At 50.9% G+C, this 23,753-nt stretch overlaps 1 long non-coding RNA gene and 1 gene segment (V, D, J or C); one reads left to right on the forward strand and one right to left on the reverse strand.

Moving 5' to 3' along the window:
- Window positions 1-1,213: 1,213 nt before the first annotated feature.
- LOC140421527 (T cell receptor alpha variable 10-like) lies at window positions 1,214-18,099 on the forward strand. The segment is given in 3 exon segments: window positions 1,214-1,348; window positions 1,548-2,797; window positions 17,892-18,099. Coding segments are annotated over 2 exon segments (420 nt in total).
- Window positions 1,712-23,753, reverse strand: part of LOC140421546 (uncharacterized) — a 28,455-nt gene continuing 6,413 nt past the window's right edge. Inside the window, exons 2-3 of the long non-coding RNA XR_011946899.1 lie at window positions 15,879-16,174; window positions 1,712-1,792 (exon numbers count right to left, since the gene is read on the reverse strand). This is a non-coding gene — a long non-coding RNA (uncharacterized lncRNA). The remainder of the gene's footprint in view (window positions 1,793-15,878; window positions 16,175-23,753) is intronic.

The following is a 23,753-nucleotide window of genomic DNA, read 5'->3' on the forward strand; positions in this document are numbered from 1 at the left end:
CGTTCCAGTGCACCCTGCATTTTACCCATCACGCATTTAAGGATGGCCAGGCCCACAAAGATGCAGCCGAGTGCCACTGCTAAATACATGGCCATATTTATCAACCAGTCCTTCCAACCTCCGAATCCCCAGTTACCCCAAGAGCCAGGGTCCTGCATTCCGTCCAGGCGATCCCGTATGCGATCCATAAACTTAGTGATGTTAGCGGTTAGGTCTTGAACTCCCATGATACACTTGCCCTGCACTTATGGCGCATACCCCACCCTCACGGGCCAGAAGATAGTCAAGAGCATACTGGTTCTCTTTTGGGAAGTCTCATTCCAGGTGTGATTCTGGTGTACCCCATCCATACCTTTATCCAGGACTTGACATTTACTTTTTCAGCTTGCTTTGCCAACTGCTCGGCCCAAGATCGCAAGAAAGTGCAAAGTGTGATGAACTCAGCTCAACGCATTACACAAGCTTGCCACATGCATATTGATTTTGTATACAACTCCCGCTGCCTCAGGGAGGCAGACAGCATTATCAGAGACTCCTCCCACCCAGGCAGTGCCTTCTTCCAGATCCTTCCATCAGGCAGAAGGTACAGAAGTCTGAAGACCCGAACATCCAGACATATGAACAGCTTCTTCCCCACAGCTACTAGACTCCTCGACGACTCCCTCTCGGACTGATCCGTTCCCTGTAAGAACACTATTCACGACGTCCTGTGCTGCTCTTGCTCATGTATTTGCTTTGTTTGGCCCCATGTTCCACACTGTAACCAATCACTGTTTGTCAATATACCATTTGTCAATGTTCTCTGTCGATTATTCACTTTGTCTACTATGTACGGACTGTGTACGTTCCCTCGGCCGCAGAAAAATACTTTTCACTGTACTTCAGAACATGTGACAAGAAATCAAATCAATCAATTATTGTTTTCCTGATGTATAACCGCTGACGTATTAACATCGTTTTCCAGGATAAATATCAAGAAAAAACAAGATTGCGTTTGTCACCTTCAATTTAGGTTTCTGGAAGAGAATATTTAACATTGGTGTTTCGATGTGTATTTCAATAAACCCACTCAGTAGTTCTAAATTGGAGTGAACAGAATCCGTCAGCAGGGGGCAGCAAGCAGCAGTTTGCTAATTAGAAAGTCACGTGAGATCAATGCCAAAGCCAATAGGGATGGTATCCTGAGTGATGTCACAATGGGCCTGGCCCCTGCAGTGTGTGGGTGGAACAATGAGCGGAACAGAGCCCGGGTTCCCCCTCTCCTCTCGATCTCTGCCTCATTCCATTCACATTCACTCAGAGATTCAGTCAGACATGTCTCTGTTAATACTGGCGACGCTGTGGGACAGTAAGTATACGATTAGGTTCATCATGACAGTTTAGCATATTGATTGCAAAGTGTTTGCACTAAACTTTAGTATCGTTAACGATAAGATATATACATATTATGTGCAGCTTGGCAAAATTTACACACTCAGGTCTCGAGAGTCACATGTTTCGCTTTATTCTCTTTAATCTTGTGCTCTTTTGTTCATCTACTTTCACAGGCGGATTATGTGCAGCGAATCAGTCTCCAGTGACATTAACTGTATTAGAAGGACGTTCAGCGCAGTTAATTTGCGAGTATACAGATCAGGTTATAAGCACTATGCAATGGTATCGGCAGAAACAGGCACAGCCTCCAATTTGCATAATTTACAAAGTAGCAGAACTGAAGAAAGATGAAATCTTAGGACGATATCTGGCGACTGATGATGAGTCGACAAAGTCTGGTTACCTGAATATAAGCGCCCTGAATGTGGAGAGCGGAGAGGTTTATTACTATACAGGGAGGCACAGTGTCAGATAAAAGACAAACTCGTACAACAACCTCCGCGACTATTTTTTTCTCGGCTGAGTGTTTTTGATGCCTCTAACTGCGAAATGAGTTCGTTACCGTGTTCTCAGTGAACAAAACTAACAGGTTTATATAAGACACATTTGAATTCTGTCTTTATCCTTGGCCACATGAACAGAAAGCCGGTATAGAACACGCTGAGAATTATCTCCATGATCCGAGTTATATCACCTCGGTAATTATTTCGGAGCTTACCTTGAATATTGATGTTCCAACAGAGGCGATCCAGGAGTAGTGAGTCTATTACTTGTTGCGGCAACAGAACACAGGCTGTGTCAAAGTCTGGGATGGATTCTAACACATGGAATAGACAATGTCCCTTTGAACATAGACTTACCATTATCAGAAACGGCCGCGGAGAGAACACGGTGTCTAATGTAGACTTAAGTAGAAAAAGAACCCTTGTTAATAAACGGAGATCAGAATCAGATTTCACTTCGGGCGACTGAGGGACGTTTTCCAGCGACAGTGTTACAAAAAGGTCCGTCTCAGCAGCTTTTTGCAGAGCTAACCACTTCCACCGCAGCCCAATGATGCTTTAGCATCTGAACCTGGGGAACTGGCTGTCAGTGAATCTAAACAACCCGAACAGAGATCTCGTCAGTATCCTGATAAGAATACAGGTTTCATTGTTAGGCACGGGGTAGGAATGGCCCCGGTCATCTGGTTATTGTCAGGGGGAAGAATTGGGCTGTGAATTGTGTCAGAAAACATTCAACCAGAAGGTAAATAAACATTGGGGTAATTCTGAGCTCCCGGCTTGTTACCAGCAAAATACTCTAGCCAAATAGACACCATGTGTCGGCTGTGGTCTGAGAGACCTAGAAACTGAGAGTGTAAATGGAGAAAGGATTTCATATTGCTTTCGAAAGACATGACAAGATCACAAAACGGCAAAACGTGAGTGAAAGCGCCATAAATTGATTTGTGAAATTGATTTACAGTATAGCTGCAAGTTAAAAAAACTAACTAACATTCCTCAGCTGCTGCTCACCTGTTATTGTTGGGTGTTGTGTTTTGGGATTGGATTGGATTTGTTTATTGTCACGTGTACCGAGGTACAGTGAAAAGTATTTTTCTGCAAGCAACTCAACAGATCATTGTGGTGGTATGTATTAGGGGTCATGTGGGACCTGTGAAGCCGAGATGCTATTGGCTGACAGATCCCGGGTCCTGGTTGGATCTGCCGACTTCTGGCTCCGCCCTGAAGGCGGAGTATAAGAAGCCGAGCTTCTCCCCGCAGCTTCATTCTGTTGCTGAGCTGCTGGGGACAAGCATCGCTTAATAAAGCCTGGATCGACTTCATCACTTCTCGTCTCTCGTAAGTCATTGTGCGCTACAATTTATTAAGCGAGCTTAAAAAACTATGGAGCTCCGGATCGCCCCAGAATGCCTGCGGATCAGCCCCCACGCAGCGAACTCGGCAGTAGTATTCAAACACTGGCAAGCATGCTTTGAAGGCTACCTCCGAACGGCCCCCGGCCGTATCACAGAAGACCAGAAAATGCAGGTCCTGCATTCGAGGGTAAGCCCGGAAATTTACCCTCTCATAGAAGACGCAGAGGATTTCCCGACGGCGCTCGCATTGTTGAAGGGCATCTACTTTCGGCCCGTTAACCAGGTCTACGCGCGCCACCAACTCGCGACGAGACGGCAAAGTCCCGGAGAATCGCTAGAGGAATTCTACGCCGCGCTGCTAATTTTGGGACGAGGCTGCAGCTGCCCGCCGGTGAACGCGATCTAACACACGGACCTGCTAATTCGTGATGCATTTGTGGCAGGTATGAACTCTCCCCAAATCCGCCAAAGACTTTTGGAAAGAGAGTCGCTAGTACTCTCAGAAGCACGGGCCCTTGCAGCCTCCCTTGATGTGGCCTCGCAAAACGCCCGCGCCTACGGCCCCGACTGCGCGGCGGCAGCCCCATGGGCTCCGTGGACCCCCGTCGCGACAAACCCCCCCCTCGCAAGCTTGCGCGGTTAAAGCGCCAGACCATCCCGGGGGGGCCTGCTGCTATTTCTGCGGACAAGCAAAACACCCCCGGCAGCGCTGCCCGGCCCGTGCAGCTATTTGTAAAAGCTGCGGCAAAAAGGGCCATTATGTGGCAGTGTGCCGGTCCCGGGGGGTCGCCGCAATCCCCGGAGAACAACGAGCCCAGCACATCCCAAACACCCCCCAACCCCCCCAGCGCCCCATGTGCGACCCGCGGGCGCTGCCATTTTGGGTCCCGGGCACCACGAGGGGAGGATGGGTGCCGCCATCTTGTGACCCCCAGCCACGTGCGATTCATGGGGGCGACCATTTTGTCCAGCCCCGGCCGCATGCGATTCATGGACACCACCATCTTGGTTGACATCAAAGGACCCCAGCATCAACGGCTCCACGGGGTCCGAAGAAGACGCCGCGACACTACTACCACGACTGGCTTAGGTGACACTGGATCAATCGCGGCCCCGGACGCTCCAGACGACGACAACAACGGTGCTGGTCAACGGATACGAGACGCCATGCCTGATCGACTCCGGGAGCACTGAAAGTTTTCTTCACCCAGACACGGTAAGACGCTGTTTTCTGACCATCCATCCAAGCACGCAAAAGATTTCCCGAGCTGCAGGATCCCATTCCGTAGAGATCAAAGGGTTCTGCATCGCAAACCTAACGGTGCAAGGGAGGGAGTTTAAGAACTATAGGCTCTACGTCCTTCCCCAACTCTGCGCGCCCACATTACTGGGATTAGATTTCCAGTGTAACCTGCAGGGCCTAACATTCCAATTCGGCGGCCCAATACCCCCACTCACTACCTGCGGCCTCGCAACTCTCAAGGTTGAACCGCCGTCCTTGTTTGCAAACCTTACCCCGGATTGCAAACCCGTCGCCACTAGGAGCAGACGGTACAGCGCCCAGGACCGGATATTTATTCGGTCTGAAGTCCAGCGGTTGCTGAAGGAAGGCATAATCCAGGCCAGCAATAGTCCCTGGAGAGCCCAGGTAGTAGTAGTAAAGACCGGGGAGAAGCAAAGGATGGTCGTAGACTATAGTCAGACCATCAACAGATACACTCAGCTAGATGCGTACCCTCTCCCCCGCATATCCGACATGGTCAATCGGATTGCCCAGTATAAGGTCTTTTCCACCGTGGACCTCAAGTCCGCCTACCACCAGCTCCCCATCCGCCCAGGTGACTGCAAGTACACCGCCTTCGAGGCAGATGGGCGTCTATACCACTTCCTAAGGGTCCCATTTGGCGTCACGAACGGGGTTTCGGTCTTCCAACGGGAGATGGACCGAATGGTTGACCAGCACGGGTTGCAGGCCACGTTCCCGTATCTCGACAATGTAACCATCTGCGGCCATGATCAGCAGGACCATGACGCCAACCTCCAAAAGTTCCTCCAGACCGCTAATGCCCTGAACCTCACATATAACGAGGAAAAATACGTTTTTAGCACAAACCGGTTGGCCATCCTGGGATACGTAGTGCGCAATGGAGTAATAGGCCCCGACCCCGAACGCATGCGCCTCCTTATGGAATTCCCCCTCCCCCACTGCTACAAAGCCCTGAAACGTTGCCTGGGTTTCTTTTCATATTACGCCCAGTGGGTCCCCCAGTACGCAGACAAGGCCCGCCCGCTAATACAGTCCACTACCTTCCCCCTGTCGACAGGCTCGCCAGGCCTTCAGCCGCATCAAAGCGGATATCGCAAAGGCCACGATGCGCGCCATCGACGAGTCCCTCCCCTTCCAGGTCGAGAGCGACGCATCCGACGTAGCTCTGGCGGCCACCCTTAACCAAGCGGGCAGACCCGTGGCCTTTTTCTCCCGGACCCTCCACGCCTCAGAAATCCGCCACTCCTCAGTGGAAAAGGAAGCCCAAGCCATAGTGGAAGCTGTGCGACATTGGAGGCATTACCTGGCCGGCAGGAGATTCACTCTCCTCACCGACCAACGGTCGGTAGCCTTCATGTTCGATAATGCACAGCAGGGCAAAATTAAGAATGACAAGATCCTAAGGTGGAGGATCGAGCTCTCCACCTTTAACTATGAGTTCTTGTATCGTCCCGGAAAGCTGAACGCGCCGTCCGATGCCCTATCCTGCGGCACATATGCCAATGCACAGATAGACCGCCTCCAAGCCCTCCACGAGGACCTCTGCCACCCGGGGGTCACTCGATTCTACCATTTCGTAAAGTCCCGCGACCTCCCCTACTCTGTGGAGGAGGTCCGTACAGTCACCAGGAACTGCCACATCTGCGCAGAGTGCAAACCGCACTTTTTCAGGCCGGATAGAGCGCACCTGATCAAGGCTTCCGCCCCTTTGAACGCCTCAGTTTGGATTTCAAAGGGCCCCTCCCCTCCACCGACCGCAACGCATACTTCCTGAATGTGGGGGACGAGTACTCTCGTTTCCCCTTCGCCATCCCCTGCCCCAACATGACAGCGGCCACAGTCATTAAAGCCCTTGGCACCATATTCACACTGTTCGGTTGCCCCGCATATATCCATAGCGACAGGGGGTCCTCCTTCATGAGTGACGAGCTGCACCAGTTCCTGCTCAGCAAGGGCATAGCCTCGAGCAGGACAACCAGCTACAACCCCCGGGGGAACGGGCAAGTAGAGAGGGAGAACGGCACGGTCTGGAAAACCGTCCTACTGGCCCTACGGTCCAGGGATCTCCCAGTTTCCCGGTGGCCGGAGGTCCTCCCGGACGCTCTCCACTCCATCCGGTCGCTGCTGTGTACCACCACTAACCAAACGCCTCATGAGCGCCTCCTTGTCTTCCCCAGGAAGTCCTCCTCCGGAACGTCGCTGCCGACCTGGCTGGCGGCCCCAGGACCCATCTTGCTCTGGAAACATGTGCGGGCGCACAAATCGGACCCGTTGGTCGAGAGGGTTCACCTTCTCCACGCAAACCCGCAGTACGCCTATGTGGCGTACCCCGACGGCCGACAGGACACAGTCTCCCTGCGGGATCTGGCACCCGCCGGAAACACACACACATCCCCGACACCTATCATCCCCCTCCCTGTCACCGGCGCACTCCGTGACCACCCCCTTCCCGGGGGGATCGGTCCTCCTCCCGTGCCCGCCCAGGAGTAAAACAGGAATAAACAGCGAAACGCTCCCTGAGACGACAACGCCCGAGCAAGCACCTGCACCACCACCGGGGCTGAGGCGATCGACGAGGAAGACCAGACCGCCCGCTTGACTCGGGGAATCCGCGTGACACCAAGAATGTTGTTGTAACAAAAAAAAAAATTGTTTTTGCTCATATTGTAAATAGTTCTCACAAACTTGTACATAGCCCAGTGTAGGGCTAAAGCTGTAGTAACACTGTCCGAAATTTGTTCCAGGGCCAGCTTTGTAAACCCCTACCACCATGCGAACCACCACCCCGCCGGGTTCCTTTTTAACAAGGGGTGAATGTGGTGGTATGTATTAGGGGTCATGTGGGACCTGTGAAGCCGAGATGCTATTGGCTGACAGATCCCGGGTCCTGGTTGGATCTGCCGACTTCTGACTCCGCCCTGAAGGCGGAGTATAAGAACCCGAGCTTCTCCCTGCAGCTTCATTCTGTTGCTGAGCTGCTGGGGACAAGCATCGCTTAATAAAGCCTGGATCGACTTCATCACTTCTCGTCTCTCGTAAGTCATTGTGCGCTACAATCATTTAAAAAATATATATATATATTTAAAGTTTCTCGATCAAAAAGAATTTTCCATTTTTACAACTTTGTAACAAAATGTACATTGACCGTTATTTAAACAATATATTAAACTAACAACAAGTGCAGAAAAAGAACAAGAAAAGAGAAATAATAATACTGAAAAAATAAATATAAACAACAACTAGCATGGAAAGAAAGAAAAGAACATGAAACCCAAACACCGAATACACCCCCACCCCCCCCGCCCCCCGGCTTGCTGCTGCTGTCTTTCCTGTTTTCCCTTATCGCTCTGCGAGATAGTCAAGGAACAGTTGCCACCGCCTGGTGAACCCTTGAGCCGAACCTCTCAGTGCGTATTTTATTCGCTCCAATTTTATAAACCCTGCCATGTCGTTTATCCAGGCCTCCACGCCCGGGGGTTTGGCTTCTTTCCACATAAGTAGAATCCTTCGCCGGGCTACTAGGGACGCAAAGGCCAAAACATCGGCCTCTCTCGCCTCCTGCACTCCCGGCTCTTCTGCAACCCCAAATATAGCTAACCCCCAGCTCGGTTCGACTCGGACCCCCACCACCTTTGAGATCACTCTTGCCACACCCACCCAGAACCCATGCAATACCGGACATGACCAAAACATGTGGGTGTGGTTCGCCGGGCTTCCCGTGCACCTCCCGCACCTATCCTCCACTCCAAAAAATCTACTCAGCCTTGCTCCCGTCATATGTGCCCTGTGTAGAACCTTGAATTGGATCAGGCTAAGCCTGGTACACGAGGACGAGGAATTTACCCTACTTAGGGCATCTGCCCACAGCCCCTCCTCAATCTCTTCCCCCAGCTCCTCCTCCCATTTACCCTTCAGCTCCTCTACCATCGTCTCCCCCTCGTCTCTCATTTCCCTGTATATATCGGACACTTTATCTTCACCGACCCATGCCCCCGAAATCACTCTGTCCTGGTTCCCTTGCGCTGGGTGCTGCAGAAATTCCCTCACCTGCTGCCTCACAAATGCCCTCACTTGCATATATCGGAAGGCATTCCCAGGTGGCAACCCGTATTTTTCTACCAATGCTCCCAAACTCGCGAACGACCCGTCCAAGAACAAGTCCTTCAACTTCCCAACTCCTGCTCGCTGCCAAGATTGGAATCCCCCATCTATCCTCCCCGGGACAACCTGTGATTGTTCCTTATCGGGGACCACACCGAGGCACCCGTCACTCCCCTATGTCGTCTCCACTGCCCCCAAATCTTCAAAGTCGCCACCACTACTGGGTTTGTGGTGTATTTTTTCGGGGGGGAACGGTAACGGCGCCGTCGCCAGTGCTTTTAAACTTGTTCCCTTACAGGACGCCATCTCCAGCCTTTTCCACGCCGCCCCTTCTTCTTCCCTCATCCACTTACATATCATAGACACGTTGGCGGCCCAATAATAGTCACTCCGACTCGGCAGTGCCAGTCCCCCTCTGTCCCTACTGCGCTGCAGGAACCCCCTATTTATCCTCGGGGTCTTTCCAGCCCCCACAAAGCTCATAATACCCCTGTCCACTTTCTTGAAAAAGGCCTTTGTAATCAGTATGGGGAGGCACTGAAACACGAAAAGAAACCTCGGGAGGACCACCATTTTAACCGCCTGTACTCTGCCCGCCAATGACAGGGGCACCATGTCCCACCACTTAAAGTCCTCCTCCATCTGCTCTACCAGTCGTGTCAAGTTAAGATTATGCAAGGTTCCCCAGTTCCTGGCCACCTGGATCCCTAGATATCGAAAATCCCTTGCTACTGTCCTCAGCGGCAGATCGTCTATCCCCCTGCCCTGTTCCCCGAGGTGCATCACAAAAAGTTCCCTCTTTCCCATATTCAATTTATATCCCGAGAACTCTCCAAACTCCCTGAGTGTCAGCATTATCTCTGGCATCCCCTCCACTGGGTCCGCCACATATAGCTGCAAATCATCCGCATATAATGACACCCGATGTTCCTTTCCTCCTCTGAGCACCCCCCTCCACTTCTTAGAGCCCCTCAGTGCTATGGCCAATGGCTCGATTGCCAACGCGAACAGTAACGGGGACAGGGGGCACCCGTGTCTTGTGCCCCTATGTAATCGGAAATAGTCGGATCGTTGCCTATTTGTAACCACGCTTGCCACCGGGGCCCCGTACAGGAGCTGAACCCATCTGATGAACCCCTCTCCAAATCCAAATCTCTTCAGTACCTCCCACAGGTAGTCCCCCTCCACTCTATCAAATGCCTTCTCTGCATCCATCGCCACCACTATCTCCGCCTCCCCCTCCGGTGGGGACATCATCATCAACCCCAGCAACCTTCGTATATTGGCATTCAATTGCCTCCCTTTAACAAACCCTGTCTGGTCGTCATGTACCACCCCTGGGACACAGTCCTCTATCCTTGTCGCCATCACTTTGGCCAGTAACTTGGCATCTACATTTAGGAGGGAGATGGGCCTGTATGACCCGCACTGCAGCGGGTCTTTGTCTCGTTTCAGGATCAACGATATCGTCGCCTCCAACATTGTCGGGGGTAGTGTCCCCCTTTCCTTAGCCTCATTGAAGGTTCTCGTCAGGAGTGGGGCCAGTAGGTCCACATATTTCCTGTAAAATTCCACCGGGAACCCATCTGGTCCCGGGGCCTTTCCTGCCTGCATGTTCCCAATTCCTTTAATCACCTCCTCCACCTCGATCTGCGCTCCCAAACCTGCCACCTCCTGCTCCTCAACCCTCGAGAACTCCAGCTGGTCCAGGAAGTGTACTCAGAGAGCATTTTAAGGGTCAACCAGCTGACTGTGGATCTGGAGTCACATGTAGGCCAGACAAGGGAAGGATAGATTTCCTTCACTGAAGGACATGAGTGAACCAACAATCGACAATGGTTTCAGGGTCTTTGGTCAACTTTAAATGAATTCAAATTTTACCTTCTCCCTCATAGGCAGCAAGTTTCAGGTCATTGCCGCTCGCTGTGTAAAAACATATCGAACATAGAACAGTACAGCACAGTACAGGCCCTTCGGCCCACGATGTTGTGCCGACTATTTATCCTAATCTAAGATCAACCAAACCTACACCCCTTCAATTTACTGCAGTCCATGTGCCTGTCCAAGAGTCGCTTAAGTGTCCCTAATGACTCAACTCCACCACCTCTGCTGGCAGTGTATTCCACGCAACCACCACTCTGTGTAAAGAACCTACCTCTGACATCTCCCCGTACCTTCCTCCAATCACCTTAAAATTATGTCCCCTCGTGACAGCCATTTCCGCCCTGGGGAAAGTCTCTGGCTCTCCACTCTATCCATGCCTCTCATCACCTTGTACACCTCTATCAAGTCACCTCTCTTCCTTCTTCGCTTCAGTGAGAAAAGCCCTAGCTCCCTTAACCTTTCTTCATAAGACATGCCCCTCCAGTCCAGGCAGCATCTTTGTAAGTCTTCTCTGTACCCTCTCCAAAGCATCCACATCCTTCCTATAATGAGGCGACCAGAACTGGACACAATATTCCAAGTTTGGTCCAACTAGGGTTTTATAAAGCTGCAGCAAAGCCTCACGGCTCTGAAACCCAATCCCCCTGTAAATGAAAGCCAACACACCATACGCCTTCTTAACAACCCTATCAACCTGGGTGGCAACTTTGCAGGATCTATGTACGTAGACAACAAGATCGCTCTGTTCCTCCACACTTCCAAGAATCCTGCCTTTAACCCTGTATTCAGCATTCAAATTCGACCTTCCAAAATGAATCACTTCACATTTATTGAGGTTGAACGCCATCTGCCACTTCTCAGCCCAGCTCTGCGTCCTGTCAATGTCCTGTTGTAACCTGCAATAGCCCTCAACACTAGCTAAAACGCCACCAACCTTAGTGTCTTCGGCAAACTTATTAACCCACCCTTCCACTTCCTCATCCAAGTCATTGAAAAACCACAAAGAGCAGAGGTCCCAGCACGGATCCCTGCGTAACACCACTGGTCACCGACCTCCAGGCGAAATACTTTCCATCCACTACCACTCGCTGTCTTCTTTCGGCCAGCCAATTCTGTATCCAGACAGCCAAATTTCCCTGTATCCCATGTCGCCTAACTTTCTGAATGAGCCTACCATGGGGAACCTTATCAAATGTCGAACTGAAATCCATATACACCACATCCACTGCCCGACCTTCATCAATGTGTCTCGTCACATCCTCAAACAATTCAATGAGGCTTGTGAGGCATAACCTACCCCTCAAAAGCCATGCTGACTATCTTTAGTCAAACTATGTTTTCCTAAATAATCATCAAATTCTATTTCTCAGAATCCTTTCCAACATTTTGCTCACCACAGACGTAAGACTGATGGGTCTGTAATTCCCAGGGATTACCCTATTCCCTTTCTTGAACAAGGGAACAACATTCGCCTCCCTACAATCATCCGGTACTACTCCAGTGGAGAGTGAGGACACAAAGATCATCGCTAATGGCTCAGCAATCTCCTCCCTCGCTTCCCGTAGTAACCTTGGGTAAATCCCGTCAGGCCCAGATATATCTATCCTGATGCTTTTCAAAATTTCCAGCACATCCTCCTTTTTAATATCAACCTCTTTGAGTCTATTAACCTGGTTCACATTGTTCTCATGAGCAACAAGGTCCCTCTTGTGAATATTGAAGCAAAGTATTCATTTAGTGCCTCCCCCATCTCCTCAGATTCTAGGCACAAGTTCCCTCCACTATCCCTGATTGGCCCTACTCTAGTTCCCATTCCCCTGCCAAATTAGTTTAAACCCTCCCGAAGACTACTAGAAAATCTCCCTCCCAGGATATTGATGCCCCTCTGGTTCAGATGCAACCCGTCCTGCTTGTACAGGTCCCACCTTCCCCAGAATGCACTCCAATTATCCAAATACCTGAAGCCCTCCCTCCTACACCATTCCTGCAGCCACGTGTTCAGTTGCACTCTCTCCCTATTCCTAGCCTCGCTATCACGTGGCACCGGCAACAAACCAGAGATGACAACTCTGTCTGTCCTGGCTTTTAACTTCCAGCCTAACTCCCTAAACTCATTTATTACCTCCACACCCCTTTTCCTACCTATGTCGTTGGTACCAATGTGCACCACGACTTCTGGCTGCTCCCGCTCCCCCTTAAGGATCCTGAAGACACGATCCGAGACATCCCTGGCCCCCGGGAGGCAACATACCTTCCGGGAGTCTCGCTCGCGACCACAGAATCTCCTATCTATTCCCCTAACCATTGAATCTCCTACAACTATTGCTGTTCTATTCTCCCCCCTTCCCTTCTGAGCCCCAGAGCCAGACTCAGTGCCAGAGACCTGGCGCTAGGGCCTTCCCCTGGTAGGTCATCCCCCCCAACAGCATCCAAAACGGTATACTTGTTTTGAAGGGGAACGGCCATGAGGGATCCCTGCTCTGTCTGCCTGTTTGTTTTTTTCCCCTGACTGTAACCCAGCTATTGATGTCCTGTACCTTGGGTGTGGTTACCTACCTGTAGCTCTTCTCTATCACCCCCTCTGCCTCCCGGATGATCCAAAGTTCATCCAGCTTCAGCTCCAGTTCCCTAACTTGGTCTTTGAGGAGCTGGAGTTGGGTGCACTTCCCGCAGGTATAGTCAGCGGGGACACCGGTGGTATCCCTCACCACCCACATCCTACAGGAGGAGCATGCAACTGGCCTAGCCTCCATCCCCTCTTACCTTACAGAATATAGCTGCCCTGTGGACCAATTGGATCTCCGCCCTCCGACTCTGCTCCCAGTCAGCTCCACTCTCTGTAAACTGCTGGCTCTCTTCTCACTCTTTACGGAAATGTAGGAAACAAAATGAAAGGAGCACCTTACTTCCTCCTCACCTAACTCTCTGTCACCAAACTCTCACTATAGCACTCAAATGCACCAAATTCAGCACTCCCTCAGTCACCAAACTCTCACTATAGCACTCAAATGCACCAAATTCAGCACTCAGTGCAAACAAAGTCTGCACTGTAGGGGATCACTTTTATACTGTGAATCTAGCCTCTGAAAACTGGCCTAATCCAATTAACTAATTAACAAGCTCCAGCTGCAAGTGCCTACAAGTAGAAGCTTTGTTTAAAGCTGATTGAAAATTCACCTTCTTCTAAACCAAACAGCAACTTTTAAGTTAATTAACTAAAGAAAAGAAAGTCTAGACTTTAGATAAAAATGAAGCCTTATACTCCCTCAGTCACCAAACGCTCACTATAGCACTCAAATGCACCAAATTCAGCACTCAGTGCAAACTTCTCTTGTCATCCAAGGCTCCTTCATCTTACCATTCCTTCCTCGTCTCACTGGGACAAAACTATTCAGCACTCGCAGCAAGTGCTCCTTAAACATCCCCCACATTACTGTTGTGCATTTCCCCAAGGACAATTGTTCCCACTTTATGCTCCTCAGCTCCTGTCTAATAGCAGTATAATTTCCCCTCCCCCAATTAAACACCTTCCCATATTGTCTGTTCCTATCCCTCTCTATGACTATGGTAAAGGTCAAGGAGTTGTGGTCACTGTCACCAAAATGCTGTCCCACCGAGACATCTGACACCTGGCCTGGTTCGTTGCCGAGCACCAAGTCCAATATGGCCCCCCCCCCCTAGTCGGCCTATCTACATATTGAGTCAGGAATCCTTCCTGTACATACCTGACAAAATCTGCTCCATACAAACCATTTGCACTAAGGAGGTTCCAGTCAATATTAGGGAAGTTGAAGTCACCCATGACAACAACTCTGTTACTTCTGCACCTTTCCAAGATCTGCTGCAGTAATGTTTCCGTAATGGCCACAACATCGCCGATCAACATACTGATCCATGCTCTAAGTTCATCTCCCTTATTCCTGACACTCCTTACATTGAAACAGACGCACTTTGACCCATTCCGCTGAGTGCAACTTTGCCCTATCAACTGTCTATCCTTCCTCACCGACTCGCTGCATACGATTTCTGCCTGTTCAACAGCTACCCTGTCCTCTGATCCATAGCTCTGGTTCCCATCCCCCTGCCAAACTAGTTTAAATCCTCCTGAACAGCTCCAGAAAACCACCCACCCAAGACAGTTTATGTGCAATCCGTCCTTCATGCACAAGTCCCACCTTCCCCAGAAGCTATTCCAGTGATCCACATATCTGAAGCCTTCCCTCCTGCACCAGCTTTGTAGCCACGTGTTCAGCTGCACTCGCTCTCTGTTCCTTGCCTCACTTGCACGTGGCACCAGTAGCAATCCTGAGATCACTACTCTGCTTGTCCTGCTCTTTAGCTGTCAACCTAACTCCCTAAAATCACTTTTTAAATCCTCATCCCTTTTCTCAGCTATGTCATTGGTGCCTATGTGCACCACGACTTCTGGTTGCTCCCCCTCCCCCTTAAGAATCCTGTAGACTCGATCCAAGATATCCCTGGCCCTGGCACCCGGGAGGCAACATACCTTCCGGGAGTCTCGTTCGTGACCACAGAACCTCCTATCAGTTCCCCTAACCATTGAGTCTCCTACCACTATTGCTTTTCTATTCTCCCCCTTCCCTTCTGAGCCACAGAGGCGGGCTCAGAGGCAGAGACCTGGCTGCTAGGGCCTCCCCTGGTAGCATCCAAAACGTTATACTTGTTTTGAACGCACGAGGGATCCCTGCATTGTCTGCCCGTTCCTTTTCCTTCCCCTGACTGTAACCCAGCTACTCTTGTCCTGCACCTTGGGTGTGGCTACCTCCCTGTAACTCCTCTCTATCACCCACTCTGCCTCCCGGACGATCCAAAGTTCATCCAGCTCCAGTTCCCTAACGCAGTCTCTGAGGAGCTGGAGTTGGATGCACTTACCGCAGGTGTACCGGTGTCCCTCACCACCCACATCCTACAGGAGGAGCAAACAACTGCCCTAGCTTCCATCCCCTCTGATCTGAATTCCCAAAGAGATTTAAAGGGGAAAAAAAAGATTAAACATGCGTTAGGCCCTTAAAAATAAAATACATATACACTGCTGCTACTCTCTCAAGTGAAGCCTCTAAAATTGGTGATTCTGCTAAACGATACAAAGATAGCTTGCTGCCCCCAAAAAACAAAACAAACACGAATAAAATAATTAAAAAAAATTAAAAACCCAAAATCAAACAACTGTTATCTTCTGGAATGTCGCTGCCCTGTGAACCAACTGGAACTCTGCCCTCCGACGCTGCTCCCAGGCAGCTGCTCTCTCTGTAAACTCCCAGCTCCCTTCACACTTTTTGAGGAAATGTCGGAAATTAAATGAAAGGAGCACCTTGCTCCCTCCTCACCGAACTCCCTCACTCACCAAACTCTCACTTTAACTCCACATACCTGTCTACCCCTGATGCACGCTACCTGGTTCAGTGGACGAATGTAATGTCCTTCCAGCAGTTCCATGGCTTTATCATAGTTCGCTGCCCCTTCGATCAGGGGGTAGATCGCCGGGCTGAACCGCGAGCGTAGGAGGTGTATCTTTTGCCTTTCCGTGGGGGTGTCGGCAGCCGTATCGAGGTAGCTCTGGAAGCATGCCAGCCAATGCTTAAAAATCGCGGCAGAGTTTTCTGCGTGCGGGCTGAGCTGAAGGCACGCCGGCTTGATGCGGAGGTCCATCCTTCAAAAGTACTTATCTGATTAAATTGATGCACAATCAATACACTTGAGACCACGAGGAGTCATATCGATTCAGCTTTAATCAGATAGAACTGTACCCAGCAGCGATGTTACAGAAATGGAGGCTGCTGGGACGGCATCTGTTCTTATACCCCGCCTCTCAGGGCGGGGCTATGTACATTGCCCAATGGTAGACCCCGCGGTCTAGCCAATGGTCATTCCTCTCTCAGGTACTGCAATATCTGGTATTACCACAACCCCGATAACCTTTCACCCCCTTGCTCATCAAGAATCTATCCAGCTCTGCCTTAAAAATATTCAAGGTCTCTGCTTCCGCTGTCTTTTAAGGACGTGAGTTCCAAAGTCTTACAACCCTCAAGAGAATAAAAAATCCTCATCTCCATCTGAAATGGATGCCCTCGTTCTAGATTCTCCCACAAGAGAAACATCCTCTCCACATCCACCCTGTCAAGACCCCTCAGGATCTTATATCGTTCAATCCAGGTTTTACCCAAAACTTTAAATCTGTGTCCCGGCTGCGTGTATGATCAGTGAATGGAAACAGAGTTTCTTTGTCCACCCGATGGAAATCTGGCATAATCTTGTGTCCCTGAATCAAATCTCCCCTCAACCTCCTTTGCTGGAACCATTCTGGTAAATCTCCTCTGCACCTTCTCCAAGAACCTTCACATTCTTCCTGAAGAGTGGTGACCAGAGCTTTATAAAGATTCATAGAATTAGAACCATAGAATTCCTACAGTGCAGAAGGCCATTTGGCCCATCGAGGCTGCACTGATTCTCTGAAAGGGCACCCTGCCTAGGCCCACACCCCTGTCCCTGTAACCCCATAGCCCCACCTAACCTGCACATCCCTGGACACTAAGGGGCAATTTATCAAGGCCAATCCACCAAACTTGCCCTTCTTTGGACTGATGGAGAAATCCTGAGCACTGGGTGGAAAGCAACGCAGACACGGGGAGAAATTGCAAACTCCACACAGACAGTCACCAAGGCCGGAATTGAACCCGGGTCCCTGGCGCTGTGAGGCAGCAGTGCTAACCACCGTGCCACCAGAAGCAACGTTTTGGTATCAAGATTACTGTTTATGAATAAAAGCAAATTACTGCAGATGCTGGAATCTGAAACCAAGAGAAAATGCTGGAAAACCTCAGCAGGTCTGGCAGCATCTGTTGGGAGAGAAAAGAGCTAACAAAGGGTCAGCGGACTCGAAACGTTAGCTCTTTTCTCTCCCTACAGATGCTGCCAGACCTGCTGAGCTTTTCTAGCATTTTCTCTTTGGTTACTGTTTATGAAACTCAAGATGAAATGAATGAATGAATGAAACAAAATGAAAATCGCTTATTGTCACAAGGAGGCTTCAAATGAAGTTACTGTGAAAAGCCCCTAGTCGCCACATTCCAGCGCCTGTTCGAGGAGGCTGGTATGGGAATTGAACCGTGCTGCTGGCCTGCCTTAGTCTGCTTTCAAAACCAGCGATTTAGCCCTGTGCTAAACAGACATTTGAATTGATGTAACTTAAAAAGCTTCAGACCACAATCTATCTCTCTCCTCCCAAAGAGGCCAGTTGGGTTTTTATGACAATCCAGCAGTTTTCATGGTTACTTTTTCCCAGTGCCGTCCCCACAAATGACCAGATTCATTCAGCTCAATTTCACAACCTGCCTTTGTGTTTTGTGGGTTCTCTCTCATTCCCTATTTTCTGTTTTAAATCAGTTTCACAGGGTGTTCGAAGGGGAAGATTCAAAGTCCGGAAACTCAAACCAAGCATCACATCAGGATCTGACAGAGTCCTCAATTTATCATATCCTGAATATCATCGTACTTTGAACATGGAAGGAAAAAGCATCGTTCACAGTGCGGGGAAACCGTACACGTGTTGTGTGTGTGTGGACGAGGATACAGTCAATCATCAGGTCTCACAAGCCACAAATGCAGTCACACTGAGGAGAAACCGTGGAAATGTGGGGACTGTGGGAAAGGATTCACTGCCCCATCCCAGCTGGAAACTCATCGACGCAGTCACACTGGGGAGAGACCATTCACCTGCTCACAGTGTGGGAAGGGATTCACTGAGTCATCCGGCCTGTCCGCACACCAGCGAGTTCACACTGGGGAGAGACATTCCCCTGCTCCAAGTGTGGGATGGGATTCACTAAGTCATCCCACCTGCTGAGTCACCAGCGAATTCACACTGGGGAGAGGCCGTTCACCTGCGCCAAGTGTGGGAAGGGATTCACTCTGTCATCCAACCTGCAGAAGCACCAGCGAGTTCACACTGATGAGAGACCGTTTCAATGTACAGACTGCGGGAAGTTCGATAAAGGTTCTGGGGAACTGATGGTCCATCAACGTGTTCACACTGATGAGAGACCGTTCAGGTGCTCTCACTGCGGACTGGATTCAGACATTCATCTCAGCTCACTGTACATCAGCGAGTTCACACTGGGGAGAGGCCATTCACCTGCTCCAAGTGTGGGAAGGGATTCACCACTTCATCCCACCTGCTGAGACACCAACGAGGCCACAAGTAACCATAGTGATTGGATTTTGCTGCTCCTCACATTCAGGACTGAACCATGTTCATTTGGGTCTCTTTCTGCTGATAACAAACTCCAGCCCATTTACAGGGGCTAATATTCTGTGTAACAGTCAAATAAATTAAACTTGTGTTAGATATGCAGTGTGCTGAAACTTTTTAATATCTCCGATATAAGTTAGTTCCTTTTGAAGTACTCTCGCTCTCCCCCGTCTCTTCCATCCTCACCTCCAACAAGAAGTGTGAGGAGCTTGTGGAGCTTCTTTGTAACTGAGATTGAGTAAATCCGGTCAGCTGCCTCTGCTGCTTCCCTCCCTCCCACGAGCCTTTAATTTTCCTGATATTGAGTGGAGATCCATTAGGGCGAGGGGTCTGGATGGTGAGGAATTTGTTAAGTGTGTCCAAGATGGTTTTTTGGAGCAATATGTGGGTAGTCCGACTGGAGAGGGGGCTGTATTGGACCTAGTACTAGGGATCGAGCCTGGCCATGTCATCAAAGTTGTAGTGGGAAAACATGTGGCGAACAGTGACCACAATTCCGTAAGCTTTCAGATATTCATGGAAAAGGATGAGTGCTGTCCTCGGGTTAAGGTGCTAAATTGGGATCAGCCTAACTACAACCAGATTAGGCAGGATTTGGATGCTGTTGTTTGGGAGAGGCTGTTTGAGGGTAAATCCACATTTGACATGTGTGAGTCTCTTAAGGAGCAGTAGATGGGAGTGCAGGACAGGCATGTGCCGGTAAAAATGAAGGACAGGAAAGGCAGGGGGCGCGATTCTCCACTCCCGCGCCGGTTGGGAGAATCGCCTGGGCCGCCAAAATTTCCCGCGACGCCGGTCCGACGCCCACCCACGATTCTCCCAAGTGGCGGGAACGGCCCCGTTGAGTTCCGTGGGCCGCAGAATCGCCCGAGACACCCAAAATGGCGATTCTCCGGCACCCCTGCTATTCTTAGGCCCGGATGGGCCGAGTGGCCAGCCCAAAACGGCGGGTTCCCCGCGGCGCCGTCCACACCTGGTCGCTGCCGTAGGGAACAGCGCGGGAACGCTGGGGGGTGGGGAGGGGGGGGCGGCGGCCTGCGGGGGGGGGGGGGGGGGTGGTACCTGCACCGGGGGGTATCTCAAATGTGGGGTGGCCTGCGATCGGTGCCCACTGATTGTCGGGCCATCCTCTCTGAAGGAGAACCTCCTTCCTTCCGCAGTCCCACAAGATCCGTCCGCCATCTTCTTGCGGGCGGACTCAGGGAGGACGGCAACCACGCATGCGCGGGTGACGCCAGTTATGCGGCGCCGGCCGCGTCAGGTATGCGGTGCCGCCTTTACGCGATGACAAGGCCTGGCGCATGTAGATGACGCGGCCCCGCTCCTAGCCCATTATCGGGCCCTGAATCGGTCTGGATAGGGGCCGTTTCGCGCCGGCGTGAACCTCAACGCCGTTCACGAGGGCGTGGGCACTTCGGCGCGGGAGTGGAGAATCCCGCCCATGATTCGGGAACCATGGATGACCAGGGAAATTGAGAATCTTGTCAAAATGAAAAAAATGCATATGTGAGGTAAAGGCAACTAAAAACAGATGAAGCACTTAAGGAATACAAGGAAAGTAGAAAAGAGCTCAAGCAGGGAGTTAGGAGGGGAAAAAGGGGTCACCAAATGTCCTTGGCCGATAGGATTAAGGAGAATCCCAAGGCATTTATACATATATTAGGAACAAGAGGGTAGGTAGAGAAAGAGTTGGTCCACTCAAGGACAAAGGAGGGAAATTATGTGTAGAATCAGAGGAAGTAGGTGTGGTCCTTAATGAGTATTTTGCATCGGTATTCACAAAGGAGAGGGACATGCTGATTGGTGGTGTCTCAGAGATGTGTAAACACTTTAGAACAGGTCGTTATTATGATTGAGGAAGTGTTACGTATGTTAAAAAGCATTAAAGTGGACTTCCGGGTGCGGCGATGACCAGCTAAGTCGCACGTTTCGGCAGCTCCCGGTGGAACGGACCTTTGGGCTCTTGATAGGAGCCCCAACGGCAATTTTAACGGCTAAAAACACTGTGCGGTAAACCAGAAGGGAATCCCCCCTGGATACCGATGGAAAAAGGAGGGGAAAGTGGCCAGATTGCGGTGGATCCTCTAGAGCAGCGGCAAGTAAGGCAAGCAAAAACCAAGATGGCGTCGGAAGGTGGTAGTTTAACATGGGGCCCTGAACAACAAGAGTTCTTGAAATGTTGTGTGGAAGAACTTAAAAAGGAAATGAAGAAGGAGCTGTTGGCCCCGATATTACAGGCGATCGAAGGGCTAAAGGAGGAGCAAAAGACCCAGGAGCGGGAGCTTCAGGTCGTGAAGGCAAAGGCTGCCGAGAATGAGGACGACATACAGGGCCTGGTGGTGAAGACGGAGATGCACGAGGCACACCATAAACGATGTGTGGAAAGACTGGAGATGCTGGAGAACAACGCGAGGAGGAATAACTTAAGGATTCTTGGTCTTCCTGAAGGTGCGGAGGGAGCGGACGTCGGGGCATATGTGAGCACGATGCTGCACTCGTTAATGGGAGCGGAGGCCCCGGCGGGTTCGCTGGAGGTGGAGGGAGCATACCGAGTGATGGCGCGAGGACCGAGAGCAGGAGAAATTCCTAGAGCCATAGTGGTGAGATTCCTCCGTTTTAAGGATAGAGAGATGGTCCTTAGATGGGCAAAGAAAACTCGGAGCAGTAAGTGGGAGAACGCGGTGATCCGCGTATACCAAGACTGGAGTGCGGAGGTGGCGAGAAGGAGGGCGAGCTTTAATCGGGCCAAGGCGGTGCTTCACAAAAAGAAGATAAAATTCGGAATGCTGCAACCGGCAAGACTGTGGGTCACATATCAAGGGAGGCACCACTACTTTGAGACGGCGGATGAGGCGTGGACTTTTATTGTAGAAGAAAAATTGGAATGAGCGGGATATTAAAAAAGAACGTTTGAAACAAAGTGGTGGGGCGAGTATGGGGGGCGAAGAGGGGGGTAAAAAGGGGGGAAAGAGGAGTTTTATGTCATTACTCCTGCGATGTGGTAACTTTTCTCTCTTCCACAGGTGGTGATGGGGGGAGGAGGGGAGGTGGAGGAGATGGGGCGTTGGCCATTGGGGGCGGGGCCAAGGGGGAAGCGCAGGCTTAGTTCCCGCGCTAGGATAATCATGGCGGGAATAGGGAAGCAGGAAGGAGGGGGCGTCGCACGGTGCGAGCCGAGGTCACGGGGGGAAGCCGAGGTCGGCCAGAGTTTGCTGACTTCTGGGAGCAACATGGGGGTGTAACTACGCTAGTGGGGGATCTAGCAGGGGGGGGGGGCACCGCCTGGGGGGGACACAGCTGCGTGGGAACCGGGTGAGGAGCTGGAAAAAGGGGATGGCTAATCGACGAGGGGGGGGGGTAAAAAGCCCCCTAACCCGGCTGATCACGTGGAATGTGAGAGGGCTGAACGGGCCGATAAAGAGGGCACGGGTACTCGCACACCTTAAGAAACTTAAGGCAGACGTGGTTATGTTACAGGAGACGCACTTGAAACTGATAGACCAGGTTAGACTACGCAAAGGATGGGTGGGGCAGGTGTTTCATTCGGGGCTAGATGCGAAAAACAGGGGGGTGGCTATATTAGTGGGGAAGCGGGTAATGTTTGAGGCAAAGACTATAGTGGTGGATAGCGGGGGCAGATACGTGATGGTGAGTGGCAAACTGCAGGGGGAGACGGTGGTTTTGGTAAACGTATATGCCCCGAACTGGGATGATGCCAATTTTATGAGGCGTATGCTAGGACGCATCCCGGACCTAGAGGTGGGAAAGTTGGTAATGGGGGGAGATTTCAATACGGTGCTGGAACCAGGGCTGGACAGGTCGAGGTCCAGGACTGGAAGGAGGTCGGCAGCAGCTAAGGTGCTTAAAGATTTTATGGAGCAGATGGGAGGAGTAGACCCATGGAGATTTAGCAGACCTAGGAGTAAGGAGTTTTCGTTTTTCTCCTATGTCCACAAAGTCTATTCGCAAATAGACTTTTTTGTTTTGGGAAGGGCGTTGATCCCGAAGGTGAGGGGAACGGAGTATACGGCTATAGCCATTTCGGATCACGCTCCACATTGGGTGGACTTGGAGATAGGGGAGGAAACAGAAGGGCGCCCACCCTGGAGAATGGACATGGGACTAATGGCAGATGAGGGGGTGTGTCTAAGGGTGAGGGGGTGCATTGAAAAGTACTTGGAACTCAATGATAATGGGGAGGTCCAGGTGGGACTGGTCTGGGAGGCGCTGAAGGCAGTGGTTAGAGGGGAGCTGATATCAATAAGGGCACATAAAGGAAAGCAGGAGAGTAGGGAACGGGAGCGGTTGCTGCAAGAACTTCTGAGGGTGGACAGGCAATATGCGGAGGCACCGGAGGAGGGACTGTACAGGGAAAGGCAAAGGCTACACGTAGAATTTGACTTGCTGACAACGGGTACTGCAGAGGCACAGTGGAGGAAGGCACAGGGTGTACAGTACGAATATGGGGAGAAGGCGAGCAAGTTGCTGGCCCACCAATTGAGGAAAAGGGGAGCAGCGAGGGAAATAGGGGGAGTGAGGGATGAGGAAGGAGAGATGGAGCGGAGAGAGTGAATGGAGTGTTCAAGGCATTCTATAAAAGATTATACGAAGCTCAACCCCCGGATGGGAGGGAGAGAATGATGGGCTTTCTGGACCGGCTGGAATTTCCTAAGGTGGAGGAGCAGGAGAGGGTGGGACTGGGAGCACAGATCGAAATAGAGGAAGTAGTGAAAGGAATTAGGAGCATGCAGGCGGGGAAGGCTCCGGGACCGGATGGATTTCCAGTTGAATTTTATAGGAAATATGTGGACTTGCTCGCCCCGCTACTGATGAGGACCTTTAATGAGGCAAAGGAAAGGGGACAGCTGCCCCCGACTATGTCTGAGGCAACGATATCGCTTCTCCTAAAGAAGGAAAAAGACCCGCTGCAATGCAGGTCCTATAAACCTATTTTCCTCCTAAATGTAGACGCTAAGATTCTGGCTAAGGTAATGGCA

The sequence above is a fragment of the Scyliorhinus torazame genome, chromosome 5 (genome assembly GCF_047496885.1).
Source record: "Scyliorhinus torazame isolate Kashiwa2021f chromosome 5, sScyTor2.1, whole genome shotgun sequence".
Lineage (NCBI taxonomy): Eukaryota > Metazoa > Chordata > Chondrichthyes > Carcharhiniformes > Scyliorhinidae > Scyliorhinus > Scyliorhinus torazame.